The sequence below is a fragment of the Zalophus californianus genome, chromosome 2, assembly GCF_009762305.2.
Source record: "Zalophus californianus isolate mZalCal1 chromosome 2, mZalCal1.pri.v2, whole genome shotgun sequence".
NCBI lineage: Eukaryota > Metazoa > Chordata > Mammalia > Carnivora > Otariidae > Zalophus > Zalophus californianus.
This window is the reverse complement of record NC_045596.1, coordinates 29,943,207-29,957,505: the sequence shown is the minus strand read 5'-3', so window position 1 is coordinate 29,957,505 and position 14,299 is coordinate 29,943,207. Positions and strand designations below refer to the sequence as shown.

Genomic DNA, 14,299 nt, shown 5'->3' with positions numbered 1-14,299 from the left:
TACCTGCAGGAAAAAAATACATAATTTTTCCAATTACTTGATTTATGTACTATATGGCTAAATACGAAAAAGAGGGAAGCAAACCATAAGAGACTCTTAAGTATAGAGAACAAACTGAGGGTTAATGGAGGGAGGTGAGCAGGGGATTGGCTAAATGCATGATGGGTGTTAAGGAGTGCACTTGTTGTGATGAGTACTGAGTGTTGTATGTAAGTGATGAGTCACTAAATTCTAGTCCTGAAACCAATATTACACTATATGTTAACTAGAATTTAAATAAAAAATTTGACAAAAAATAAACTATAAAACAAATATAAATAAATAAATAAATAAATAAGCACAAGCTCTAGAGCCACCTTGTCTTACTGTGAATCCCAACTCTTTCACTTACTAACTCTGTAACCTTTTAGCAAGATATTCATCCTCTCTGTGCCTCAGTTTATTCAACTGCAAAATTATAATAAAATAATACCTATCTCATAAGAAGGCTGTGAGAATTAAATAAACTAGTATATGTTAAGTTATTAAAAACCTATGCTTGGCCCATAGTAGGTATTATATGTATGAGCTATTATTACTATTTTTACTACTGACATTACTATTATTATTTAGGTGGTGATTTCTCAGTTTTCACGTTACAAAATGAATCTGAAGATTGCTACTGCTTCTCGATAAACCAAGTACTAATAGCTGAATCATTTACTAAATTTTGAGGAAAGGAGATAAATACATATCTCGTATTGGAATTATCCAAACACATTATATCGAATGATGTTTATTATGTTTTTTTAGAAAACCTGAGAAAGGTACAAAAGTACTGTGAACTTAGGATTAGTCATGATAACTAGAAGCAAAATATTTACAATCCTCAAAGAATTTTGACCACTTGTTGTACTCTTGCTTTTTATAACCATCACCTTTGCCGAAGCTTTTAGTGTCTTAAACATTTGAATTCAAATTTGAGATCAGTCATTATTTGACTTTAAACATCAATAATTATTATTAAAATAACCAATATTTTAGGTCTCTTTATGGACTAGATTTTAGGTTACACATTGTTTCTTTTTTTTTAAAATTTGTTATCTTTCAATAATCTCTATATACAGCATGGGGCTCGACCTCGCAACCCCTAGATCAAGGGTCGCATGTTCTACTGACTCAGCCAGCCAAGTGCCCCCACATTGTTTCATTTCATCCTCACTAGGGAGTCAGGCAGGTACTACTGTCATCACCTTTTACAGAAAGAGAAACTGAGGCTTAGAAAATTTCACTTGTTGAAAATCACACCTATGGTAAGTCTACAGAATCAATAATTGAATCCATCTATATTAAGCACAAAAACCCAAACTCTGACATAATATCCTCAAATCATTCCAAAGCACTGGATTCTTTATCCATTACAAACTGAAACTAATACCTAATCCACAATAGTATGAAGATGGAATGAAATAAAATATTTAAACCTCTTATAATAGGGGGTTAGCATAAATTGCATGCTCAATAAATTAGATCTCTGCATTAAAATTACCAGCTTGAGTTTCTCCTCTTCTTTCTACTTCTTATTTCTTACCCGTGAAATGGCTGAAATATTGGCAATGTCAAAGATAAATGAGAGGATCAATATAAAATAGAGCATTAATACCCGGTTCTAGGACAATCAGGTTTTAACTATTTGTCAATTCTTAGTAATTTGAATTTTTTAATGCCCTTTAACATAGATATCTAAAAAATAATGTTGAAATTGCAGAGAAGTTTATTTATTTAGATTTATAATTCTGAACCTGTAAAGTTGGAAGGAAAATTACCCAGTACATTGGTTTGTTTGCATATTCTCTGATGATGGTACTTCAGAAAATAAGAAACAATTTCTGAATGGTTTGATAGAGAATACAGTGACCCAGCCTTGTATAACTTTAAAAATGATCTTCTGTGGCTCGAAAACTATCTGCATACGCTCTTCTAAAAGACCGACAGATGAAGTGAGGAAAGAGACCTGTAAATGCTTCTGTTTCCTCTAGCCTTAGTCAAACAGATCTAGTCCAGCAGCTGAAGTAATCAGATTGGTTTATGTTTCTCTTGTTTCCCTTTGAGTCTATACACACTAGGACAACAACACTGGAAGAGATAGGTTTCTTACAGAAAGCTATCCAGGGAGGAATCACAACAGATTCCCAGCGAGGTTTTGTTTATGACACACATATTTTAAGTGGCCTGATGGTTTCTAGCCTGAAGGACTGAAAGGAGTAGTCATCTTTCATAAATATGCAAACCAAGCGCAATTGTTTTGTATGCTACAAAGAGGAAATCACCAACGAGGGAACACCTAAGGGAGGTGTTAGAGGGAGTGGTTCAGCAGTGACTCATTAGTTGATGCTTTGAGTCATTTCTGAATGTGAGAATATGAAGTGTTAACGTTTTTCTCAAGTGAAATGGGCAACCACATATTAACTAACTTAATAGTTGTTTTGCAGGGGCAGTAATTCTTTCAAACTATGGGGTCTGTCAAGAATTGAATGTACTTCCATGACATCTATAAAACTCATTAGATTCTCAGCCCTATAGGGACCTCACAGCTAACTTAACTCAACCTCTTCATTTTATTGATGAGATAACTAAGGTCAAAATAGCAAAATGAGTTGCTGGAGATTGAAGACGCAGTTGTGGTGTTGTCCTGGAAATGGTATTATACACCTGAAAAGAGCATCATACGTCATGGCAGAGAGGGGTTAAGTGAAGGTGGGAAGCACATGGGAGGTAGGGAAAGTGAGGGTTGTTGAGAGTGAAATCAATTACAAACTCACATTTAGCTCAGCATGAACATCTGCAAAGTAGTGTGGTGCTAGGCCCTTCACATGACTTTCTCATTTGACCTTACCAAATAATCCCAGGAAGTATATATTATTTCTACAAAGAATAAAATAGGGCTAAGAAACGAAGCAAGTTCCCAGGATCACAAAACTAGTATGTAAAAAAACAGGAGATAAAATCTAAGTCTGTCTGATTCCCAAAGCAATGATTTTTTTCATTATGCTCCATTGTCTTCTAAGGGTGTGATCTTTGCAGAAAAACTATGGCTGTGAATATTTTATTTTATTTGGACAAATAGGGATTATTATCCCCTTGTATAAGGGAGATAATTTATGAAGTATATCTGTCAATTTCAACATTTTTTTTTTTTTTTTAAGTCAGGGGCTCCTTGAGAAATCTGGGAAAAGCTTTGGACAATCTCCAAGGAGATAAAATAGGTATGAAAATATACACTCAATTTTAATAACTGCCTAAAGCTTACCCATGCCACCTAGAGTCTACAGACACAGGTTAAGAATTTATGATAATTTATAAATAAAATAAATGTGAGAATTTATTTGAGGATATTGTTAAAATAAATCTGAGGCTAGAAAATGCTTTTCTAGAATTTGAACTCTCCACAGCTTCTTAGTTTTTCTTATTATAATTGAAAGAGTAGTGATTTAGAAGAGTGTTCATGTTCTGGACAATTGTTTATTTAAACTACTTTCTTCTATAGTGGATTCCTCTTCCTTTAAAGAAACATTTAATGTTTGTTTCCTAAAATTATAAAAAAATATTAGTAATAGCAGTCGTATAATTTCACTGGAAATAATTTAAACTGAATTATTGATTTACAATATCTTTTGGAGATCTGAAATGGAAATACAAAATCCTCATCATATATAAATACTATGTATAATAACGACAGAAACACATGTATCAGCAGGGATATACAAGCACCTCTCACATCACATTTACTTACTCCTTTTCCATTATGTTATTCTTTTGCTTTAGACTCTCTGAATCACTGGAAAGATTATTCAGATACTTGCTAGAGATATCACATGTTATTGAGGATGTGGTAATCTCTTCTCTTTGGCTTTCTGAGGTCTCTTGAATTTCTCTTTCTGTTGTCTGGATTATGTCATGCATCTCTTCCTTGTTGCCATTTATGTTCTCAATAGTCATGTGTTCTGTTTGTTTATCATCTTCATTTTCAGCATTATCTGGGAACATTTTGTTCTGAGACTCCCCTTTTCAAGGGGAGTTACATCTCCATTCAATAAGGTATTGTTTTTTTTCCCCCCACTAATTCTGAACTCACATGTGCTTTATTTTTTTTTTAACTGGACCTGGTTTGTATAAGGACTTTCCTCTCTATTTGTGGGAGAAACAGTAGCTGTTTCTATGACATTTTGTTCCCTTCTTGCAGCAATGCCTGCTGCTTTGATATCGTGAATGGTGGACATTGTCCGCCGTGGGGTACATTCATCATGCGTGCTGCATAAATTACACATCTCCTTTTCTTCTTTCTTTAGAAGTGTAGCAGTGCTCCTCAAATATTCATTTATTTTCATGAGGCAGTCTATGAAAGTAGAGATTTCTGTATACACACAGATACATAAAAAGAACAAAATACAAAACTGAATCAAATTATATTTCTCCACTTACATCTAATGAGGTATGGCAAAATAACTTTAGAAACCTACCAAGACCCTTACCAGGCATTTAAGCCTTTCTCCCTCCTGAAGGAGAAGTCATTTGCACAACTGTCACTCTTTTAACACATTTAGGAATTGGGGACAAATTACTTCTTACTGTAGTGGCAAAGAATAAATCTAATCCCTCCTGCTCATAAAAATGCTTTGAATATTTGAAGGCAGACACCATGATCCCCCGATGCCCATAAAACTCTTCAATTGAAGCCAACATCTCCCTCAATAATTCCTTGATGATTTAGTATGATTTTGAGAACTGTTCCTTCTCCTTTGAATGTACTATATCATTTGTCAATGATCCACTTATAATTATTTGCCTAAAATTTAGCAAAACACTTCAGATGAGACTTGGATAGCCAGCATACCATAGCTACGTTATTCCTACTGGTGCAGATGCTGTATTTTTTAGGTGTTTTGTTGGCTGCTATGAGAATTAAGTTAGGTTTACACTTCTGCTGAGCTCGTGATCATTTACAATTTTCAGATTAGCCTTCCAAAAAAAAGCTCTAATTGTACAGGTTCTGATTCTCTGATTAGAATGTACACTGGCTACTCAGAGACTGTTAAACCAAGTCAAGCCTCTTCACTCTGGTGTAGACCCTCCCCATGATGTGATCTGATAGACTCTCTCCTCACTCCATCCCCACGTCCTACCATTCTCCTCTTTGTCCATCCTTCCTCTGAGGTTACAGCTCACAGCTGAGGTTATCTGATCACTTCTTGCAGGCTTAGCAACTCTCCAATCTTTAGAATTCAATCCTGAACTAAGGAATATGTAATTTGTAGCCCCCATAGGTCAGTATTTGAAGAATCATCATTAAATTATCCTTTTATGAGTCTGGGTTTATCTTTGGGCTCCAGTTCTGGCGACTTGTGTTTTTGTCTTGTACCTAAGACTGTCTTTATTTTGATCTCTCTTCCGGAAACAGTGTCCTTACCATTTTCCACAAACAAGTATTTGTCTCAATATGTTGCCTAGGACCATATTCAATTCTCTTCAGAGACTAGAGTCCTGGCTACAAGCTCCAGCTGCTATTGTCTGGGTCATGCTGCCTTTGGGCAGATTTCCCTGATGCCTACCAACTGCCCGCTAATAATTTCTTAACATTATCCCCTGGATTCCTGATTGATGAGACCTGCCCACTTGCCTTGACACTATATAATTTAGAGTTGGATTTCATAATACCACTCATCTTCTTATCTGGAGTAACTGTTGTTGTCTGAGATCATATTCATCAGATACAATGTTCTTCCTGCCATACTTCTCAGCATCCATAATTGGGACTATTCCCAAGAATCTGCTCCCCTCTTAGTGTGTGTGGGAGGGGGGTCCAATTCTATAGCCCAGCCCAGCCCAGTCTTTCTAGAGTTTTGCAATAATGGGTTCAAGCTCAAATAATTCTACACATAGAATATCATATTCCAATATAGAAAAACTGCTTGTTCTACCTCAAACTAGGGATATTTTCCTCCCTTTAATCTTGGATCCTACTAATAATACCCTTGCCTGGAATGTACTTTCAAGATTCCTAATTTCCAGCTGCATAAATCCAATTCATTCCTTAAGCTTCAGTTGAAATACAGCATTCGATCTAGCAAAATTCCCTGTTTCCCACTCTAAAAGTGGAATCTTGCCTGCTTGTGAAGTCTTAATGCACTTCCTTTCTACGTCTTTAATGGAACTGACCTTAATGTCCCTTGCATTATTATGCATTTGTCTTACCTTATTTCCCTTAATATATTGTTAGTCCCTTGTGGACAAGGCTCTGTCTTAGTCTTCTTTGCCTGCCCCTTCGTACATCTCAAAGTGACTGTCCAATCAACATTTCCTAGAGAAAGAATAAATAAAAGAAATCTCTACCTGTCAGCAGAGTGCCGGCAGTGTGCTCCAAGAGCTGGTGAAGGGCCCCACTGAGCTCTTGACCCAGAAAGGCCACTGTGGCTATGCAAGTGGCACCACCAGACCCTTCACAAGGGTTATCACCCAGGAGGGCCTGCCTTAGCATCAGGTTTTGTCTCCATATCTGCTTCAGTATTTGGCTTAGTTTACCTGAGCCCATGTCCTCTGAATCCATTTATGCTCCAGGAGTGGAGTGCTTCTTTTCGGCCAGCAAAGCCTAAAGGTTTAGCAAATTCAAACTTGGCGATGGTACTTCGCTTAAAATCGAGGAGATGATCCAAGTGAGGCAGCCAAGCACTTTCTCACAATATAATAGTTCGTTCAGCTTCTTGTTGACCAGTGAAAAGTTACTAGGTGACCAAGGAGGGGCGTTCCCACACCCTGGGTGCCATTGTGTACGGAATACATTAATCACAGGGATAGAGCTAGCTCACACCATCCCACTCGCCATGTTTAAGTTTTACACATTTAATATGTGTATGGGAAGCCCCGTAAGCCTTTCAAGTTTTGAGACAACAAAATATAGAAGCTGTGGTAAGATGAGAACTTTATTAACCAAGGGTAAGCTGTTTAACCATATTGACAACAAGATTCCTATGTGTTATTTAAAAATACTTATGAATGAAATAATTTGATGTTTGAATCACTGCCAAACAATCTGGGAGAGTGGGAGTGGTGTACAGATGAATTAAGATGGGCTGTTACTTACTTGTGGAAGCTGGATATGGTGACATGCAGGGTCTTTACAATTCTCTCTAATTAGCATATATTTATAATATTTTTATAATAAAGAGTTAAAAAAAATCGTTGGGGCAAGTCGAGGTAGGTGCTTGGACTCTTTACTCTGTGATAATTTCTCTCCAATTAGATAAAATGCCCCTTCATTAAAATAAAGCAAACCTAAAGAGTGACTTTCGCTGAACTAGCAAGGACTCTGCACCATGTATAATTAAAAGTCAAATGCAACAAGTTCTCATCACTACTGGCCCCTCAGTTGGCACATTATGCACGAGGCCATTGAAACACAGGACTTGATACATGAGAACCTGGGCGGGGGGGTTTTGGGGGAACCCAGGACAGCCTGTTTCCTCCCCTCCATACCCCCCACCCCGATAAGAGAGAACACAGCACCCGAGGGAGAGGTCAGTACATTCCAAACCGACTCATGTTCTCTCAGAAGTACTAGATAAAATAAAAGCTTTCCAAAGGGGAACCAGGCCACGTCTTCCCACAGCCATCACATTATCTCATCTAACACAGGGATTCTTAAAGCCACACTCCTGATGCCTGGAAGACAAGATAGGGAAAAAAAAACCCAGTGAATAAAGAATAAAGAATGAATAGCACAGGCCTAAATACTGCCCCGGCTGCCCGTGGTTTGAAGAGGCTGCAGGAAAAGGAAAGGAGCAGTATGCAGCAAGGTGCCAGCCAGCTTGGTGTTGGAAGTCGGGGCTCAGTGAACCTCTGTTCACTGAAAAGGCGATGTTTTTTTTTAAGATAGGAGTTCATACCACATCATGGATCACATTGTTTTAATATTTTTCACCTTCTTCTCAATGCTAAACATTTTCTGGTTCAATTTTCTTTTCTTTTTTTTTTCTTTTCCTTTAACTCCTGAAATAAGTATTTAGTTCTTGGTAATGTATATAGTGTATATAAAGGCTTTAATTCGGTGTCATTTCTGAAAACTTTCTATAGCATTTACTGTGGGTTGGGCACTAAGTGCTGGGAATGGGGTCTTTTCGGACTTGGGAGAGAGACAGATACATAACAGATTATGAAAATGCAGCTCTGCCTGTGTTGAGAGGTAGAGCAAAAGTAGAAATAAAAAGATCATGCAAGCTTTGAGGAGTAGAAGAAAAATTCCAATTAGAAGCCTGGGAAGTGTTTGGATTAAGAGCTAAAGGACAATCTGGATTTGAGCAGCCTGGACAACAGAGAAAAGGCACATCCCAGGGTAGGAAATAATCAAATGATCAAAGGCATGAAGGCATGGAATGACCCAGTGTGATCAAAAATGGGAAAGCCTGGTCTTAGAGGAGGATTCAGAGGAAGTGACTCCTCTGAAGGAGTCAGAGGAAGTTACAAGGGTCTAATAATTGAGGAGAGTCAGGAAGAGACGTTGGAATTTTGTTTGGCAGGCAAAAGGGAGAATTAAATATTTTTAAACCAAGTTAAAATATGACCAAAGCTGCACTGCTGTCGGTTAAGATGGTAGAGACCCAAGGAGGAGGAGGCTTGAGGGCCCATGTTGGAGTAGCAACAGTGCAGCCAACGGAAGGGGATGCCTCAAGAGGGGGCTTGCTGTCAAGTGACCGGCACTTAATAAATCATTAGTTAGAGGGACAGGAAGCAAAAGCATTGAAAATTCATTCATTCATTTATTTGACAAATATTTATTGGCCATTGGTGCAAGAACTGTGCTTGGTGGTAGAATGTGACTAAAATTTTTAGTTTGGATGACTGACTAGATGGTAAAAGAGAGGAAAGAAAGAAAGAAAAGAAAAGAAAAGAAAAGAAAGAAAGAAAGAAAGAAAGGAAGGAAGGAAGGAAGGAAGGAAGGAAGGAAGGAAGGAAGGAAGGAAGGAAGGAAGGAAGGAAAGAGAGAGAGAGAGAGAAAGAAAGAAAGAAAAAGAAAGAAAGAAAGAAAGAAAGAAAGAAAAAGAAAGAAAGAAAGAAAAAACTCATTGAATTAAGGAATTTAGGGGAAAAACAGTAGACTTGATGGGTAGATAATTGAATTAATTTGGGATTTGTGGAGTTTGAGATAGCTTAGGACAGTTCTTTGAAATGTATTGGAAATTAAGAAGAAAAGTCAGAATAATCTTGGCATATTTGAATGTCATCAGCAAACAGCTGACAGATGAATCCGTAGAAGTAGAAGAGATCAGTGGAGATTTACACCATGCACATTTTAAGTGTTGAATAGAACTGGTAGTCAAATGCTGAATGAACACTGTACCAATACACATTCTTTTCCCTTTCCTTCTAGATATGTGAGAAAATTCTTTCTCAGGGGAGGGGTATAAAAAAACCAAAACATTTCTCTTTAGCCTCATTGACACTTACTATCTTGAAGTCCAAACTTGTTCTCTGTCTGGCTTCCCAAGAATATGTAATATTTGCAAAGTCAGACCTACCACAGGCCATGCTACATTTACTTGTTAAAACAAGCATCTGCATGTTCCTGTCTCTTGTTTTTGATGAATTGATGTCACTAACCATGGAAAGAACTGACATTTGCCATCAAGATTTGTGACACCCATAAACGTTAAGTGCAAAAATTCACCTTGATGGGTTTGACATTTGCTTAGCATCTTCATTGTGGCTACTAGTTATTATCACTACTAAGACTTTCTTTTACTTTCTTTACTGAGAACTCTTTGCTTCCACTGACATGAAAGCAACTCGTAAGCAGTCATGAATTCATACAGAACATTATGTGGTTGAATCACAGGCCTGTACCTCTGAAACAAATAATGAAATATATGTTAAGAAAAAAAAAGAAGAAGATAGCAGGAGGGGAAGAATGAAGGGGAGTAAATCGGAGGGGGGTGGAAGAACCATGAGAGACGATGGACTCTGAAAAACAAACTGAGGGTTCTAGAAGGGAGGGGGGTGGGGCGATGGGTTAGCCTGGTGATGGGTATTAAAGAGGGCACGTTCTGCATGGAGCACTGGGTGTTATGTGCAAACAATGAATCATGGAACACTACATCAAAAACTGATGATGTAATGTACAGTGATTAACATAACAATAAAAATGTAAAGTAAAAAAAAAGAAAAGCAACATTTCTTAACATGAAAAGCATCACAGAAAGTAGAGATGAAATTCAAGTTGAGTAGGTCTGTCGCTTGTTTACTAGCTGAGAAAGAAAATTCTGCAAGAGACTGAACAATCTGTTGATGCCAGTCAGGAGGTGAGGACAACAGAGTTTGCAGCGTGATAAATTAGGCCACTTTCCATGGAATTTATAGTGAGTAATGGTCGACAAGTCAGTTGGAAGCAAAAGAGTTACCTATGCTTGGGGTACTATGAGTCAATATTATAAGTCCTGTATCTGATTTTGTTATTTTCTTTGAGTACCTGCAGTTGCCTACATCAGAGATTTTGGTGCAGTAAGCACAGACTAAATTTGCCCCATTTGAAAACTCTTGTTGAATTTCTGTTTATCTTTTATCTGTTTTGGACAAGTTTATACAACTGCATGATGTGTGGAAGGAGGAGGAAAAGTAGTCGTTTTGTCTTTGTTTCCCCCCAGTAACTTGTTACAGAATTCTCAGTGTGCTTATCAATTTTTAAAAATTTTTAAAGAACAAGTGGTAAAAATTGAAGCTAAGAGTTCTGGTTAAACAATTTAGGTTAGATATATATTCTCTCTCTGCTTCCTCCCAAAATGCCACTGAAGAGGATAAATAATATATAAACCCGAAAGGGCAAAGAAAACAGGTGCTACTATGATAGACAAATCTGTATTTGTTGATCTTTTGGAAGATCAAAATCAGATGGACAAGTTAAATGACTTAACCGAGCAAAAGAGAGCACCTCTAGGGTAGAAAATAGGCTAGTTTTTGCCATCGAATCTCAGAAGGTACCAGGAATTAGCGACGTTCAGCCCCACTGACTGTGAGAGTGAAGTGGGGAATAGAAGCAAGTTGTTATTGAAACTCGGTTTTGGGAGGAGGTAGATTCCTAAATGCCTTCCTCAGTCCCAAATAGCTGAACAACTCTCTCTCAGATACATCAGAAGCTAGAGCTTTTTTCTATGAAGAAGCTGCAGCAGGGAGGTAGGATGTCTGGGCTGAGTCAAGAAACGGAAAGAAGTGTTATGATGATGACAAGGGTTAAGTGAAATGTGACAGTGTTAAATAGTGAGGTCCTACTCTATTCTGCTCAGTTCCAAAAGTAGGGGCCAGGGAGCACAACCCCTCAGGCAGAAGATCAACGGTTTCCTCTCTAGAGTAACTGAACACCCAGAGAGAAAAATCTATCAATGGTGGAGCTTTTAGTGCCCCTCCCCCTCCTCCCGGCCCCCAAAAGCATGCCCCGCCCCCTGCCAGGTCATCAACAAGGAAGCATCTGGTTGGTCCATCATAGGCCCCATCTATGCATATAAAGTTTTCTAATGATGCTCCTAATGCCTCACTTTTAAGAAGAGACTAACAGAACAAGGAAGTCGGGCTTTGGAAAAAGCCTCTAATACAATATTAGACACTTAAGCAAACATGAATAAGGAACTTGAAAAAATAGAGCGAACACAGGGAAGAGGAGAAAATATCAAACAAAGCTATAATTAAAATCCTTAGAGGCTGGGATATGAGAAAATAATGCATCTACAAAACAAAACAAAACAAGAGATTTTCTAAAAAAGGGAACATTTGGACAATGAGAAAGAACTCACAGAAGTGAAAATAGGATAACAGATATTTTTCAAACTGGTATATGGGTAAAAATAAATAGTCGAGGAGATCTCCCAGAAGGTCAAACAAAAAGACAAAGAGACAATAGGGAAAAAGGAGGTTAAGAAAAATTAATGGTTCAGTCCTGGTGGTCCAACTAATGTAAGCCCTAGTGAGAGAAAATTGAAGGAAATAAATTATCAAGGAAGTAATATAAGAAAGTTTCTCAGAACTGAAGAATTTCATATTCTGGTTGGAAGTTGCCAGAAAACAATACATGCAAATAATAATAATAATAATAATAACTGGTCATGTCATAATGAATATTCAAAACCCCAAGGACAAAGATCCTAATAGCCTCTGAAGAGGGAAAAAAGGTCACTTTTAAATCAAAAGGCACTGAACTTCTCAACAGCAACACTAAGATCTAGAAAATAAGAGTTGTGACTTTAATATTCAGAGCGAAACCTCTTTCTAACTTAGAATTCTGTTTCCCCCATACTGTCATGCAAGTGTGCAGGGACACAAAAAAGAAAAGTTGCTATGATGTGGTAGAAGGATTGGCCAACACTGTGGTGATAATCATATTGCAATATTGTGACATTGTGATTTATCATAAGAAATATACAGTTGGTTTTAGATCCCATTTCCTGAACAGGGCTTCTAAAACCCTTGGAATTTCCTAAGCTGTGAGAGCAATCAGGGTGTCCTTGTTATGTTAATGAAGTGGCTTTTGGAAAAGTCGGATGAGGGCTGGTTGTCAAACTCTCCCTTCCAGGGAGGCAAGAGGTTGCTGGAGGCTGAATCAATTACTAATGCCAATGATTTCATCAATTATGCCTCCGAATGAAGCCTCCTGTCAATTATAATTCAGTACAGCTAGAAAAAATAAGAAGATATTTTTTAAAAATGTGAGGGGTGGGGGTGCCTGGGTGGCTCAGTCGTTAAGCGTCTGCCTTCAGCTCAGGTCATGATCCCAGGGTCCTGGGATTGAGCCCCGCGTTGGGCTCCCTGCTCAGCAGGGAGTCTGCTTCTCCCTCTCTGTCTCTCTGCCTGCCACTCTGCCTGCTTGTGGTCTCTCTCTCTCTCTGTCAAATAAATAAAATCTTGAAAAAAAGAAGTCTGCAGGGTGGGGAGGTCATTTTCAGGTCTGCATATATCAAAAAATTTCCCTCCTATGTACATTTTCTTGGGAAGTACTAGGGGTTGTACTCATCAGAAGCAATAGAGTTAACAGAAGAAAAAAGTCTTGGGAATGAGGGCATAGAAAAGCCAGCAAAGAGAGGGACAGATGAATTAAATGCTTAAAATGAAGTCCAGGGTGGCAGCCATGCCGAGGGCCTCAGGAGCTCCTAGTCCGGGCTGCAGCAGTCATCTGAGGGTCCAGGAGGGCTGTCTGCAAGGGGAAAATGGAACTAAAGAACTATCTGATGTTTTAACCATTCAAAAAGAAGTTTTGCAATTCTATTGGAGAATTTGGGGGAAGAATCATTGATAACTGAGCAAATGAGATAAAATGAGATAATTCAAAAAATGAAATTTTAAAGGAAAGGATATTAATCATAGTATACTATATAGCCCTGCTATGGATAATATTTACATAGCCATAATAATAAAAAGAACTGTAATTACTTTTAAGTAATACTGGTGATTTTAGTACATTACCAGGATGGGCACAGGAGGCACATATGTGGAGAATGAGTATAATTGGATGGCTATGCAAGCAAAAGGCTTATTTCTATGGCAGGAAGTCAAATGTTTAAAAAAATAAATCAAATCAAATATTTAAGAATAAGAGAAAACGAATGTTTAGGAATATTTTTAGCAGAAGAAACTGCTAAAAAAAAAAAAATTGAATGTGATTGTCCCTGGTGAAAATTGTGGGGAAGAGGAAAGCAACTCCAGACCTCTAAGGGCTAGTCTCGTACTCCCTGTCAGGCCCAGGTGTTGTTAAGGACTGGCCTAACACAGCTAGTCCCTGGTATTCTCCTGTTGAACACAAAACATTTCACTGAACATCAGTATCCTACAAGGACACTCTGTGACTATAATGGATCAAGGCAAAATGAAGACCATCTATAATCATGTCTAAACACAAACAAGATAGGAACCTTGTCCTAGCCACAAAATACCAAACATCTCCCTATTTCAGCTCAATATGACTGAGGGCTACTTCTTACCAACTGTAGCTTTAGTATTTCTGTAGGCTTCCCTTCCTGTAGATAAGATTTATGGAAATACCCAATCATAGAATTGTCCCCATTTCTAAACAACTTCTTATCCAGAGCGAGAAATGTCCCCCCAAATCACACAACCAAAGCCCAACCCTATAATAAGTCTCTTTAACTGAGACATCCCATGGCTCCCCATGGTGTGAGTTCTCCTTTACTGAAATGAGTAATAAGTTCTGTCTATTCAATGACAGGTGTGTTCCTGGTGGTCTTTGACTGTAGGGCATTGACAGACACTTGGGTACTTGGGCTGGGAGGAG

General features: G+C 38.0%; 1 protein-coding gene across 1 annotated transcript in view; it reads right to left on the bottom strand.

The window, feature by feature from the left end:
- The window catches only part of DTHD1 (death domain containing 1), a 60,583-nt gene extending 53,981 nt beyond the window's left edge, over positions 1-6,602 (bottom strand). The window contains 4 exon segments of the mRNA XM_027600119.2: positions 1,643-1,648; positions 3,749-4,044; positions 4,047-4,393; positions 6,370-6,602. Coding sequence (XP_027455920.2) covers positions 1,643-1,648; positions 3,749-4,044; positions 4,047-4,393; positions 6,370-6,583 — 863 coding nt within the window. The 5' untranslated portion in view covers positions 6,584-6,602.
- Between the last annotated feature and the right edge of the window lie 7,697 nt (positions 6,603-14,299).